Source organism: Macrosteles quadrilineatus, unplaced genomic scaffold (assembly GCF_028750875.1).
Source record: "Macrosteles quadrilineatus isolate MER2022 unplaced genomic scaffold, UCM_ALF_1.0 Scaffold_5__1_contigs__length_97177068, whole genome shotgun sequence".
In the NCBI taxonomy this organism is placed as follows: domain Eukaryota; kingdom Metazoa; phylum Arthropoda; class Insecta; order Hemiptera; family Cicadellidae; genus Macrosteles; species Macrosteles quadrilineatus.
In genome coordinates this window covers 70,562,041-70,576,670 of record NW_026542598.1, presented here as the reverse complement: position 1 = coordinate 70,576,670, position 14,630 = coordinate 70,562,041, and the positions used below count along the sequence as shown (strand labels likewise).

The following is a 14,630-nucleotide window of genomic DNA, read 5'->3' as shown; positions in this document are numbered from 1 at the left end:
CTGACAATCGCTCTCCCTCCCTCCGTCACACTCTTTCTCCCACCACCACCGTTGGCAAATCTCCGCACCAAGAGGTGGCTGAAGGCATCCCCCCCATCTACCTGACACCCGTTGGCAAAACTCCGGTTCCCTTTACAAATAGTGCTGGGCGGGGGAATAATGTTTCTCATTAATTTGTTGTGTACCTCATTTATGGTGGGGGGGGGGGCTGTTGCTCAATTTGGGGGGGGGGCGTCATGAGTCTAGGGGGGGATGGGCACCCCTGTGTAAGGTGATCACGCTGGCCACTAGAATCTTGGTGAAGTAATTACCTATTAATTGTATTGTTACACTTGTGTCACGGCCGCCATTAACTCCAGGCCGCGGCATTCGAAGTGGCAATGTCACAAGTAACAGCGATTTTGTTTGGAAGTAGCTAATGGTATTTGTGTATTTACGAAAGCTTGGTTACTGTACTATAAAAATATTGACTCCGCTATAATGTAAATGTCAGATATAGATTTTCAATTCTGTATATTTTATTTTCAATATTTTAATAAATTTTTATCCATAAATTTAAATTTAAATAAGTAAAGTGCGAATTAGTGAGCTGATGTCACCTGTCTGCCGTGTTATCTTAAGGGACGTCTGACACTAAACCCTACTTGCGACGTTGCCAATTCTGCCAGGCCGGGCCCTGGAGTTAAAGGTGGCCGTGCTTGTGTTGACTGTTTGCTATCTGTTTTATACCAAATTAGTATTTTTATTATAAAAAAACTGTTTGCAGACTCGTATATTACATGTATTTAGTTTAACAATCTGATGTACACTCATATGTATTGGCAACACGGCCGCCTTTAATTAACCCTCAACTAGGTGGCCGTGGTTGGCCATACCGGCCGCTCACCTTTTTTTTCTTTTCCGGGTCTGATCGTCTGATGCATTGTTGTTTTTTTTAGGCTGTGCTGTGTACACATAAGTCAGCTGTTCAACTGTCGACTGTGTTTCGTGTTTCGTTCGTTTTGTTGTGTTTGTTTGTTTTTGTTATCGTAACTTAATGTAAAGTTAGTTTGGTTGTTTTAAAGTTAGTTAAACAACTAACTTATTCAAGTCAGCCTATTTATTCAGGACAGGAGTCGAATTAAATTTCTAGCTCCAATTGCATTACCGGCATAACTTAGTTTAGTTTGTAAAGTTAAATGTTTAAAAATCCGCAATCTGGTTGAAGTTGAAAGGTACGGTATTTTAGCTTCGTCTCAAATGAACCTGTGCCTAATTGCTAGGTAAATATCTCCTCCTGATTGTAATGTAATTCAGTAAGTAGTGTTTTTTGTAAATAATAAGCAGCTCAGCTAATTGTGGCCTAGGCCTATAGTGTGTTATAACTAACCTCCAAAGTTCAAAACAAAGCAAAACCTAAAATAGACAAGACACCGGCAGACACGGTGTTGTAAAGTCAAAAGTCACCTTTATGCAAGCGCAAGGTACGGTATTCTATCAGCCTATGGTTTGGCTAGACATGAGGCCTACCTACCTAACTTATGTTAAATGATTTTTGTATTGTAAAAGTTCTTGCCATCCAACATTTATAATAGGCCTAGGCCTATATCATAGAAATTAGTTAACATTCAAACAACTAAGTCAATAGCCCCTCATAAATATTTAATGTAGGCATATGCCTAACTAAACTTACAGTACCGGTAAGTAATCCTTTTTAGTTTAGGGCATAACTTACTTTGATCTTGAATATTTTTGTTAAACCTAAGTAACTTTCCTGTTCTTCCAATGCAAAAAATCACCGCCTTGGTCGAGTTTACTGTTTTATTATCTTAAGCCTAAAAGATTTTTATAATACTTTTCTGTCATTTTTGTTGAGGTAGGGCCTATTTCACATTAACTTACAAGGAACCTAAACTTAATTAAGTCTTATAATAGTAGTTAGCGGCATTCAGAATCAGCAGCTAAGTTCTTCAAGGTTTATTGATGTAGGCTAAGTTTAACTGAAAAGTGGTGGTTCCAAGGGGGGGGGCTAAATTATGGGGCCAAAGCCCCCCATTCTCCAACCCCCATGTCCCTCATGTCTTATGTTAAAAATGGCTTTAAACATTTACCAAACGGCTTTTAAATACAGTAGCAATTTTATTTTCCCCTCCTGGTGTACAACAACCCCCATTATCCCCCCCCCCCTTCACAAAGTTCCTAGAACTGCCATTGTAATTGTAACGAAAATAATCAGACCAACTCAGCATTCACTCTAGAATTTTGTTCATGCAAATTTCTATCTAAGTTAATGTCCATTTAAATTCAAAATATTCCAAAGAACAAACATTGAGTCCATTGAAGTTATTCGAAAACTGAGTAACCCGTAAGTTTAATGAATTGTTGTAAACTTAGGCCTAGGTAAAATTTACACTTCTTAATAGGCTGACATGTATATTTTGCTGATTAATGAAAGTACGATTTCAGGGTTGGACTACTGATCTCGCCCATTCCTGCACTGTAGACATTGATGAGTGTCAAGCGAAGCGATATCCGTGTTCTCATGATCCTCTGGTGCAGTGTATTAATCTACCAGGGTCTTATCATTGTGGATTTTGCCCACCTGGTGAGCCTTAGATATCTTAAATTGCAGTAAAGTTACCTAAGTTAATTAAGTTACAAAATTAGGTCTACTTAGATCTAAAAAGTCTTTGCCTTAATTCCCCTAAAAAATTACTCCTTAAATCTTTTGACCATGTCACCTTTTACCGACACTCTGCTAGAGATAACTTATATGTCTATAAAGTTTTAGCTCTAACTCTAAATTTAGCCTACAGTAATAAATTTCAAATCTTGTTGGACAAAAAGGTTGTTTATAGCTTTCCTGATAGGGCTAATTGAAAACTCCAAATATTTTGTTGGTTCTCTAATAGCAGTATGTTGTTCATCTCATTTCAAAAGGCTACCCTAATTTTACAATACTTTTACTTCAGGCTTCACTGGTAACGGATTTCAATGCACAGACATCAATGAGTGTGAAACTAACAACGGAGGCTGCAGTCTTGTCCCGAGAGTCACTTGCCACAACACAAAGGTAAACTAGGCTGGTACTGTATTGATAAAATTAGAGCTTGCAGTTTTGACTTAGATTCACCTCAGCAAGTTAATTTCTGCGTATCTGAGTGGTGATAGAGCTCGCCGGTTCAGTCCTTTAAAAAGTCAGGCAGAAGCTTTTTGATGGTTCAGACTGGACCCAGCTATCGTTAGGTATTCATTGAGCTTATAATAAATTGTCCTGATTAACACTATACGGTTTCCGCCTTCTGGTTGAAACAGTACGATTTTACGTTGGGACCATGTTTCTTTCACATAAACACGGATTCTGGCGAGGTAATGTGTTTACCAAATCACAATAAACATTCAAACATTATCTAATTGACCAGTCAGACTGTAAACTCTGAACAGCTGGATCTATTTGCACTGGCTGGTGGGCTCCCGTTCGATTAAAAACTGTGCAGTATGAAAGCTTGCATTTAACTACATGGGCCACTGACTCATAGGCGTGAAAACCGTCCGGTTCAGTGGCAGTGGAAGGCTGCCAGACGGCACAGTTTTCTGCCTTTGCCATAACCGTGCAGTATGTAAGCTCTCATGCTCTTCTTTACTGTACTAAAAAAATACTACCTACCGGTATGATTTTTGGCTGTATGGCGAACCTTACTTACAGACCTTAAAACTAAGTACTAACCATGGAGAAGTTAAGTAGTAAGATAGGACAGAGGAAACATTCAATGGTACACTTTACTGGTGTCTAGGGCAAGGCCCCCTCCACCTCCTTGCCCTCATGTATGACGATGCTAACGGTGGAGGAAGACCATGTACCTACCCTGTGTGATAGGAATTTCCTTGCTCGTCACTAGTACATCTCTGACCCAACATACAAGAGCTGAAAGTGCACTGTTGTCCCATTTAAGTATGTTTCCTCTGTATCTTACTTCCCTGTGCTTACTGAATTTTTGTCAAATCTAATTTTATACTTTTTGTAGAATTGTAATGATCTCCAATATGTAAACATAAACTAAGTCTATTGTCCATTGCCTGCTGTATGAGTACATGTTTTATTGTGTGGCAGGGATCCCACATCTGTGGACAGTGTCCTCCCGGGTATTCAAGGGATGGAATGGTCTGTACACCTGTCGCTGGAGGGAGATGTAGCTTCAACAATGGTGGATGCTACCCGATGGCTAGGTGCTTTGAAAATGCAGGTACTTTCTTCACTTAGGCCTACTTACTTGAATCCTACAACAGTGACCATCAGTCTAAATAAATTTTGTCAATTATAAAACTTAACTAAAAACTAGGCTAGGTAAGTAACCGTGGGGTGCTAAAAAGTGGTGTGTCAGTGTCGAAAAACGTGTTCAATGAGTAGAGAGGTCTTACCACCAAATAGTCTCTCAATGTCTTACTGAAACCCCCCAAGTCTAGCTCACAAACTCTCTCGGAAAGTTTGTTGACGAGCTTGGTGGTGTTAGGGGTAGCCCATTAGAGACCAAGCAAGACAGTATCTGGGTAGGTCATGGAAGGTGGTAACGTCGTACTCCGTATTTGTGTTGATCTTTACATCTTGCAAGTGTAGATTGTTCCTTCAGTAATACTATGCTGTTTTGTTTTGTAAGTACTGGCTAAAAGCAAAGGCTTGTTGATGCTAAAACAATTTTTGTTGATGGCTTTCACCTCTATAAAATTTAGCATATTCCCTTTCTGGAATTAGACATTTTTTTGGGTTAATTGTCTCCAGGACTCTGTGGAACATATCAATTAAACCATATGTTATAAATAGTGTTACTGAACCCACAAGACAGCTGCCTTGGTTTTGTTATACAGTAATTTTTAAGTACGTAACTTTAAAAAAAAAATAATAGAATACTATGTTAAAATAAAGATCCAGAAGCACTGTACTTTTGAGTAGGTCTATTAGATTTCCTATAAGCAAATAAAAAAAAGATTAAACTATATTTTGGAGTTTTTGGATAGGTACTTACAGCTATAATATAAATATTCTTTTTGGATGATTGAATTAGTTCAAAAACCACAACATAAGTATAGGGTATTTGAATACAAATTAGTATTTAGGCTTATTCATCCAAAATTGCTTTTTAATTTCAAACAATATTTGCTCCCTTTTTTACCAGGTGCACGATTATTCCAGAGGTTAGAGGGTAAGACTTCTATCCTAAAGACCATGGTCTGATTCCTACTGATCACCAATTTAAAGGCTTTTGCTGTGTGATGATGTTCAGAACTTTCAGAGTTAATTTTTTTTTAATTTTTCACCATGAGAAATCCTGTTTATTATTACAGGCATTGTCAGCTGTATGTGCCCTGATGGGTACGCAGGAGATGGTTACGGTCCAGCTGGTTGTAGTCCTTCCGCAATGGCTGTACATCCTTGCCACGCCAGACCGTGCAAGAACGGCGGAACTTGTGTGGAGGTTGGCTCAAGAGCAGTGTGTAACTGTCATCCCCACCTGACTGGTATGTATACATCAACTTTATGGGCAACTAATAGAGTAAGGTCTATGTAATCATTGAAACTGTTGAAAACCAGACAGACAATAGGAAATCTTTCATAGGGGACATCCCTTTCATTTAGGTATAAAATTATAAATATAAGGCACTTTTACAGTCTAGGTTCACTCTTAGGGTGATCATTGACTAATTGAATTAATTATTATTCTGAAACCCCACACTACAGCTACATGATGAATTGTCTGTTCCCTATTTCAACTTTCAATAGTTAAACTGATCTTTTATCACTCATCTTTAATACTGATGATGAACTAAACTATACCGATGTACAGGCGCTGACTGTAGTGTGGTGATGTATGCCACTTGCACTCCTAACCCCTGTGTGAACAACGGCACCTGCACCATACAATATGTAGCAGGTGCGTCCACGGCCAGGTGTACCTGTCCTCAGGGATTTGAGGGAGAGAGGTGCGAAACTGTTAGTGGTGGTGAGTAATTTTGTTTTGTTGCAACCTTGTATGGCATCACGGTGTGGTTGTGGAATTTATGTTAATATAAAGTAGGACCTCGATATCTCAAATCTAAAGAGGGTATGATAAAAATTCAAGTCATTGATATTTTTTAATAAGCGAGGTTTGAGTTATGAAGGTGCTACACCGGAAATTTGAGATACCGAGGTGTTGAAATCTGACAATGATGCTACTTCATTTTTATTATAACTCGACTTTAACTAGCAAAACACCTTTATAAACGAGTTTAAGTTATTTACATGTACTGAAGGGTAACTGTGGAAGCAAAATAAAACAATTTATCATACACAGTGCATACTGAATGGCCTTCTTGTTAATTAAAATTCATTCCCATTCTAGCTCCTGAGCTGTTGTATTCAATATAATAAATAGGTTACATACCTTATAAATCCGACAAACAGCTAATTTTAATTGAAGGTCGTTTACATGTTTCGGCTTGTATCGGCCATTGTCAAAACGTTGCAGTTGGATGGTGAAATCCTTGTCATTGTTTTCTACTAAAAGTACATACACAAACACATACACATGGACGGGACGAAAACATTACGAAAAACGAATAAAACTTTAAATAGGCCTATTAAATACACGGGCAGGACGCACGCACACCGTTGTCAAGGTCAGGATGCAGACTGGACTAGTTAACAGTCCAACTAGTCCAGTCTGCATCCTGACCTTGACAACGGTGTGCGTGCGTCCTGCCCGTGTATTTAATAGGCCTATTTAAAGTTTTTTTTTGTTTTTCGTAATGTTTTCGTCCCGTCCATGTGTATGTGTTTGTGTATGTACTTTTAGTAGAAAACAATGACAAGGATTTCACCATCCAACTGCAACGTTTTGACAATGGCCGATACAAGCCGAAACATGTAAACGACCTTCAATTAAAATGAGCTGCTTCTTGTTAAATCAGTCCTGATAAAAGAACTTTTTAATCTGAACACAGTTTTAACCACGTTAAAACAAATTCGTCCATGTCTTTAAACTCACCGTTCTTACATCTTTTCTTATTGATGTATCCACCTTCAGCCTCATACCCCTGGTTTTCATATCCCTGGTTTTTCAAAATGGCCGTTAAAGTGTTAGGCGGAAAATACATAATTTCAAATATATTTTTACTGTTAATGTCTTTTTAGATTGTGGAGGAACGTTTTATCAAGACTCGGGAGTACTTCAGGTTCCCACTGGAAATATGGTTCAGAAATATCCCAATGGAAAGCTCTGCACTTGGATCATAGAAGTGTCATCAAACAAAGTTGTCCAAGTCAACTTTACTGAGCTTGTCATGGACCCTTCTGAGAACTGTGAAAGAAATTACATCAAGGTAAATCTATTTTTTAGGATAGTTTGTAAACTAGAATTTTTGTAATCATTCCGTAAAGAGCTTCAGGACTGTTTGTTTATTTTTCTCACGTTTTGTTTCATTCTGTTTAGGCTACTTCCTTCAGACAATGTTTTTCCAAGAATGCATGGCGGAATATAAGGTTCGTGTGAATATAGAAGTTCCTGGTAGTTAAAGAGTAGGCCTATAATGATTGGTATTCTACTGTGTTTGGGAAGAAAATGGAGTATCTTGAGCTACCTACAGACCAAACCGAAAATACACTGTGTTACATACTTCCATTATTTTCCTCTTCTTTTAAAACTTCAAATCCAATAATTATCATCTGTCAAAATAATTAATTATTAGCGTTCTCTTTTTCTCTTTAAATAAATCATACAAAAGAAAAAATTAATGTTGATGTAAAGTTGGTGTCTTTGTTCTACTTATTTTATTTTAACTGTTTAGCTCAAATCTGGGTTGTAAATTTACCAAACAAGGTGCTGTTAGATGAACTCTAGTTTATTAGAAAATATGGTAAAGGCCTGGGCCTTGTCAAACGAAAGATGTAGTTGGCAATTTTACCAAGTGTTTCAAAAATAACAAAGTCGTAATTTATGTTTTACCATTTAAACTTGTAAAAAAAAACTATAATACTCTTTTTACCTCTTAACCTTTTCAATCATTTCACAGTTCTTCTTCCTCCACTATCTTCTCCTCATCCTTCTTCATCATATCTACATATCTTCTTTTAGGCTTCCTCTTTGTCTCCTTCCCTCTAATATCATCACCTCCATTTTCCTAGGAACTCTCCTCACATTCTTCTCACATGTTTAAAACAGTCTTGCTTTTTACTACTCTCCCTTTTAAGTTTTGTTTAACTAACCACAATTCGTCTGATCTCATTCGTAACCCTAATCCATCTCGTTTTACCTTATTATCTCTTCTAATAATCATCTATGTACCTTGCATTCTGCTCCATCCTTTTTTCTGTGAATCTCGTACACTGAGATATTACAGATTTTATTATCAACTGCAACATTATAACTTATATTCATATTTTCTAGATACACCAACCAACAGCCACAAATCCAGTCAACTTTGACCAACGCATCTGTCACACTGGTCTATTGCCCAAGGTCACAAGTGTCTCAAACATGGTCAGGATTGAAATGTTCACAACAACAGGCATTCAAGAGAATCGGTTCAAACTTACTTGGAAAGCTGTTGAACCAGGTGAGCATTATTGTCTAAAAATTTTAAACTGTAGTTACTTACTTCGTCTTTTATGGGAATTCGTGATCAACCTCAATAAAATTTCACCTATTTTGGAAAAAATTTTTTATCTCAAGACAAACCTTAGTTGACAACTTGATTTTATTTAATGTATTCTCTCTCAGTCCATTTTGAGATAAAAGTTTATCGGAAAGTCTAGATGAAAAATTCATCTAAGCCAGGAAAAGTTAGATGACAAATTCACCTTCTGATTATTTTTTTTTTTTACATTGCAGCCTGTGGAGGAGAGTTTCAAGTAGTGACCCATGGGACCATACAGTCCCCCGGATATCCCCACAACTATCCGGCTAACCAGGACTGTGAGTGGAGAATCAAAGGTCCTCCGGGAAAGCGAATACAGGTGTTGTTCAACAACATTGATTTGGAGCCTTCCACCGACTGTTCCAAGGATTTCCTCAGAGTAAGTACAGTAAACTGGTTATGGGGACTTTAATCAAATGTTTTAAAGCCTAAGCTTCATGTTGATAGACATGCAGTATATCTATATGAATCAGCTATAGCCAATGTCTTATTCAAATAGTCCGTTCACAAAATTTAGGCTGTATAAGAAGAAGCTTTCCTGGGTTCTGCTACCACTTTTTTTAGCTTAATCTATATTCCAGCTGTTGGCTGTTGTTTCAAAGTTAGGGTGAGGTTGAGTGGAGGGGTTGGAATCTCTTCCACTCAAACCGCCTAAATCTTGTGAACAGAGTGTAAATAAGCTATTCATAGAGTGTTCTGTAGTCCAAAATTCTACTTTCTCCATTAGTTTGTACCATAACTTAAAACTTCTTGTCGTTTCAGTTCAATTAAAAAAGTGGGTGTTTTGGATATAAAACAGAAATTTACATCAGAGAACTCTGTCGGTGGCTGGCATGTACTCTTTGTTTTCATTCTAAAACTGGCTAGAATTTTAACATTTAAGGCCTAATTTATTAGTCTCTGAAAAGGTAGACCTGCCTTCCTATCATTACATCTTACATGCTAAAAACAATAACTTATGACACCTCTTCTTTGGTCTTTGTATGTATTCTTGATTGAGCTGGTTTCAACAACTTGTGCGTGAATTAATGTTTCAAATACTTTTGTCCTAAAACACGTTAGGTATATTCAAAGTTTTGAGGACCAATGCTAGCAGAACCAAGCGGTAAATTCCCCTTCATCAGTGTGTACAATGATTATTCCACAAATCCTCCTTTATATCTCCGGCTTCTAGTAAATTTTTAGGTATGGTTGATTTACCATAGTAAACATAATTTCTACAAACCCAAGTTTGTTGTAGATAAACTCTGTTTAACTCTGGATTTTTAATTAGCTGCAAGAGTTTGAAAATGATGAGCCCAGCAACCTACTGGCTCAGTTCTGCAACAGCTCCACCCCTGCGCCGATCACTACTCACCACTCGGCGGCCTACTTCATCTTCCACTCGGACAGCGCCGGCTCTGGCTCCGGCTTCCGGATCACTTACACGCTTGTTGATGGTAAAAACAACAACACTAGGGAAACGATAAGTATCACTTAGGAGATGTTTGAGGAGCAAACTATAGCATTCTAGCATAGGAGCAAAAATCAAGTGTCTAAAATGTATAGCCTAACTACATAGATCAGTACACCGCCACACCGGTAGACTAAGATATTAGGTTCTAAGACTATGGACTAAGGATTGGTGTCAACTCGTTCCTCACGCAAAGGCTTTGCCTTTGTGGGAAGCATTTATTTTTATGTAATTGTATTTTCTGTATTGGCAGTTTTTTTTTTCTTGGAATAAATTATTTGGATTCAATTTTTATTCCAATTCTATGTGATGACAGGCTGTGGAGGGGTTTTGACAGCAGGTAAGGGTGACATCAGCCCTCCTATGGGACACAATCACAGGTACTTGAGTGAGCAAGATTGTGAGTGGAGAATACAACTGCCTCTGGGCGACAAGATCAACATCGTCTTCAACAGTTTTGACCTTGAGGACCGGACGGACTGTGATGACTATGTTGAGGTAAGTTTTGTTGTTGCGAAACATTCTCTAGTTATCTCATGTAGAACAAAAATTGTGCATACTTGGAAATGTTCATCCAGCCAAAATGTATGGGCTTGGGTGCTCATTTTTTCAGATTCGGAAAGTTCCGCTTTTTATAACTGCTCCCTCATCTTAAAAAAAAAAAATCAAAAAGAAATCAGCATAGCTTGTACAGTAGAAGTACATGGTTTGCTGAGTTTTTTTTAACCCTTCCTCCACATCGTAGGACACTAGGCTCTATCCCAATTACCATTTTGGACTTAACTTGAGGATGGTCCTGATGGTTTGCAGCATCATCACATAGCTAAGTCATTGGGGAAGGATTTCAAGCTGGAACCAAAGTCCCGTGCTCTACTAGACCTCTTTGCTCCCATATTGAAGTAAATGTAATAATATCCCTGGCTGAAAAATTGACATGTAAATAGACCATTATGAGTTATTATTGCTTTCTGTTTAAAAGTTGCTCAAATTTTGTCAAACAACCTAAGTAAATAGAAAACAATGCTTAAAATCATCCTCGACAAATGTTTCTAACTATTTGGCAATCCCTCTTCATAAAAAACTGGTAACTTCTTCTGGTTGGATTCTACTTCTTTGATACAAAAGTGTGTTTTTTTCACAGTTGAGGGATGGCCTGCTAGCCACGTCTCCCCTGGTAGGACGTTGGTGTGGATCTACAGTACCTCCACCTTACACCACATCGGGCAACACTCTCACTGTCATCTTTCATTCAGACTTTGTCATTGAGGGAGACGGCTTTACTCTCCACTATGATACAGGTGAACTGTTTGCTTAACTCCATAGAAGTAAGGTACATAGGAAACACGCTTATGGGACGACCATGCTCTTTTATGTTGTGCTGGAAATATGCTTGTGACGAGCAAGGAAGAGCTTAAACGGTGAGCGCTGTGCACTGAAATTCCTATTGTACCCTCCACTGTGAGCATTGTATCCATGAAGGTTGAGGGGGGGGGGACTTTGCCCTAGACAACACCACTTAAGTGAACCATTGAATGTTTCCTCTGGAACTAATGGTTTAACTCTAGAATTTAATTTAATTTACCCTTCTACCAACTACCACCTAATCTGAAATCTTACTTTTGTATGTAATACGGTAATACTTATGTAACTGAGAAAAAGTGATATTTTGTTTAATTTTCCATTTAAACTGTTCAGTTTGTGGAGGCGAGTTTACTGCGCGCTCTGGAGAGATCTGGAGTCCCAACTACCCCCAGCCCTACTCTGCAGAGCGGATGTGTGTGTACATCATCAGCACTCCTCCCAGTACTGCTATACAACTCCACTTCCAGGACTTTGAGCTGGAAAAGCTCGGAGAGTCGTGTGACTACGACTACTTGGAGGTAAATGTGCAAGTGGTAACAATAAATATTGGAAGCTGGTTCTTTTCCTAGGTTTTAAGATTTTTAAGAAAGACAAATTTTATAGCAGGCATTTTGAATTGGTGCAAATTAGAAATCTGATACTTTGTGTAAATATTGCTGATATTGGTCCTATTTGTCGTTATGCACTAAGTTTGAAGTCAATCACTTGATTGATTAAAAATTTATTGGTATATTTGTTTTCACATACCGGTACGGAGACTGAAAACAGACATTATAGACCCTTTATTATGTTTAAATGGTGTCTTTTCATTGTTTTTCCCTAAGGAACAAGTAGGCTACACAATATATTTTTTAAGGAAATTTGTACAGGGAATTGTGTGAGGGGGAGGGGGGACCTTGTATTTAAATAATTACCTTGTTTGCCACCACTCTAGTAATATCTGTTGTGTATATTTAACTGCATGTGACAGACAACCTTACGGACATCATTCATTACAACTTTTGATACAGATTCGTGATGGTGACAACGCAAACTCTACATTGGTTGGAAAGTTCTGCGGAGGAGATGCACCACCTGATGTGATATCTACACACAATTACTTGTACATTACACTTACGGTTGACTCTTCCTACCAACAACGAGGATTCCTTGCTAATTATTCAACAATCGATTTGCGTAAGTAATATTAGAAAGGTCAGAATCACCAGAAAAGATAATTGGTACTTGGGTTTGATTCAGGTTTATCAGTTATTACAAATTGCTAACTATTAACAATTAACTGTTCTCAGTTCTACCCATGTATTGTTTATTGACAGCTTGTGGTGGTATACTGAAGCAGACGACGGGTGTGTTTTCCGCGCCCCAGACAGAGGACGGGTACCCACCCAGCACCTTGTGTCACTGGGTCATCTCTGCTCCGCCCGGCTGGGTGGTGCAGCTCGGTTGGCTGTCCTTTCACTTGGAGTACTCACGAGACTGTGCCATGGATGCGGTTACCATCTACGAGAACAACACTGAGACCGGCAACAGCACGCTTCTAGACAGGTCGGTTTGTTGGAAAAATGGCCTTGGTTAAAGAGCCAGCTGATATTGGCCAAAAACTAAGCTATGAACTCATCGTTCACTCATCTTCATTTTATAATACTTGCCCTAGTGTGTCGTTGTCATATTAATCTACTAATCTATATCTAATTATTGTCAGATAACCTATAAGGTATGAAAAGTCAACCAACAAGCATAAGTTGACCAACCCTAGACTTACAACTATCAATGTGAGCCCCACTATTATTGACATAAACGTCTCATGTACCGAGAAATCTGATGCCTGTTTTTACAATGCCAAGAGGTAATGCTAAGAGTGGGCCAATGCCAACGAAAGGCAACTCAATTGGGTTAGAGATTTCTCTTGTATTTTAAAATGGATTCTATGAATCATGCTTCACTCTTTGGTTACAGTACCAAGCAGTGGTTTTAATTAAATGGTTTTATTTCGTTAACCATTTGTTAAAACCTTAAAACTACTAAATAACAAATAAATAATAAACAGCAAGATGCCCTCTTAATAAAACAGAGAGAGCTACACAAATGGTCTTCAACTGTTCCCTAAGGAAGTACGTGTAATCTATGACATAACTCAACAAAAACAGCATACGCTGCAGCTAGGAGTCGAGTTAAACATATGGAACTATTACACTTAGAATTTTAAGTTGATCAGTATTGTTAGTGTAGTAAAATGTAAGTTGTGGTCAATTGCTGATCAGTCAGTTGTAAAGGCATTGTCTCCCCTATGGGAAGAGAGTTGATGGAGTGTTTGCATCTATTTTCCTTGAACTGCTTCATTCAAGAGTTTTGCAATTACCTGAAATAAAAACAAACACATACACTGACAAATTCCACCTCTATTTTCTTATATTATATATTACGTTATTAATTGTGGACATTGGTTTTGGTGATTCAGGTACTGTGGATTAAAACTTCCCCCAACAACTGTGAGCACTACTAACCTGGTCACTGTAACGTTCCATTCAGACGACAGCGTTCACAGGGAAGGCTTCACTGCGCATTATGTCATGGTGGACCAGCGGAAAGGTAAATAGATGTTGATATTTTTGTGGGATCATTTGATCACAGTACGAAACAAAAGAAGACACCCAAAGAATAAGTTGAATGATGAAGAAGATGTTTAGTGCCGATGAAGAAGACACACAGGTTCGGAAGAGGTGAAGGCAGTTGTTGGTGAAGGTCAATTACCCTGGGCGCAAAAGGCCATGAGAATAGAAAGTAAAGAAGAGCTTTATTGTTTTACAAAAAAATAATAGGCGGTGTCACAGAGAAGTAAGATACAGAGGATACAAGCTTATAGGACAACTGTGCGCTTTTGGCTCTGGTATGTTGGGGCAGAAATGTACTAGTATCGAGCAAGGAAGAGCCTGAACGGCGATTGCCACATATAGCATTGTTGTACAGCAGTAATAACGCACAGGGTCTTCCTCCAGGGTGAGCGCTGTAGTATGTGATGGTGAAGGGGGCAAGGAGTGTGGAAGTGGAAGTTGACGACGAATAGAATTTGCTCTAGACACCAGCGACTGGTGCTAGACACCACTTAAGTGTATTATTGAATGTATCCTCTGTTTCTTACTTCTCTGTGGTAGTGTTGAGTCATGTG

The 14,630-nt window shown here is 38.4% G+C and overlaps 1 protein-coding gene across 2 annotated transcripts in view; it reads left to right on the top strand.

Annotated features, from left to right (window-relative positions):
* The window catches only part of LOC128993929 (cubilin-like), a 100,652-nt gene that overhangs the window by 8,262 nt on the left and 77,760 nt on the right, over positions 1-14,630 (top strand). For both annotated transcript variants that reach the window (XM_054418053.1, XM_054418052.1), the window contains exons 8-22: positions 2,446-2,584; positions 2,952-3,052; positions 4,091-4,223; positions 5,320-5,493; positions 5,820-5,975; positions 7,148-7,335; positions 8,400-8,568; positions 8,844-9,028; positions 9,923-10,088; positions 10,419-10,600; positions 11,244-11,400; positions 11,798-11,982; positions 12,475-12,640; positions 12,781-13,009; positions 13,923-14,053. In XM_054418053.1, the coding sequence (XP_054274028.1) occupies positions 2,446-2,584; positions 2,952-3,052; positions 4,091-4,223; positions 5,320-5,493; positions 5,820-5,975; positions 7,148-7,335; positions 8,400-8,568; positions 8,844-9,028; positions 9,923-10,088; positions 10,419-10,600; positions 11,244-11,400; positions 11,798-11,982; positions 12,475-12,640; positions 12,781-13,009; positions 13,923-14,053 (2,461 nt within the window). The remainder of the gene's footprint in view (positions 1-2,445; positions 2,585-2,951; positions 3,053-4,090; positions 4,224-5,319; positions 5,494-5,819; positions 5,976-7,147; positions 7,336-8,399; positions 8,569-8,843; positions 9,029-9,922; positions 10,089-10,418; positions 10,601-11,243; positions 11,401-11,797; positions 11,983-12,474; positions 12,641-12,780; positions 13,010-13,922; positions 14,054-14,630) is intronic.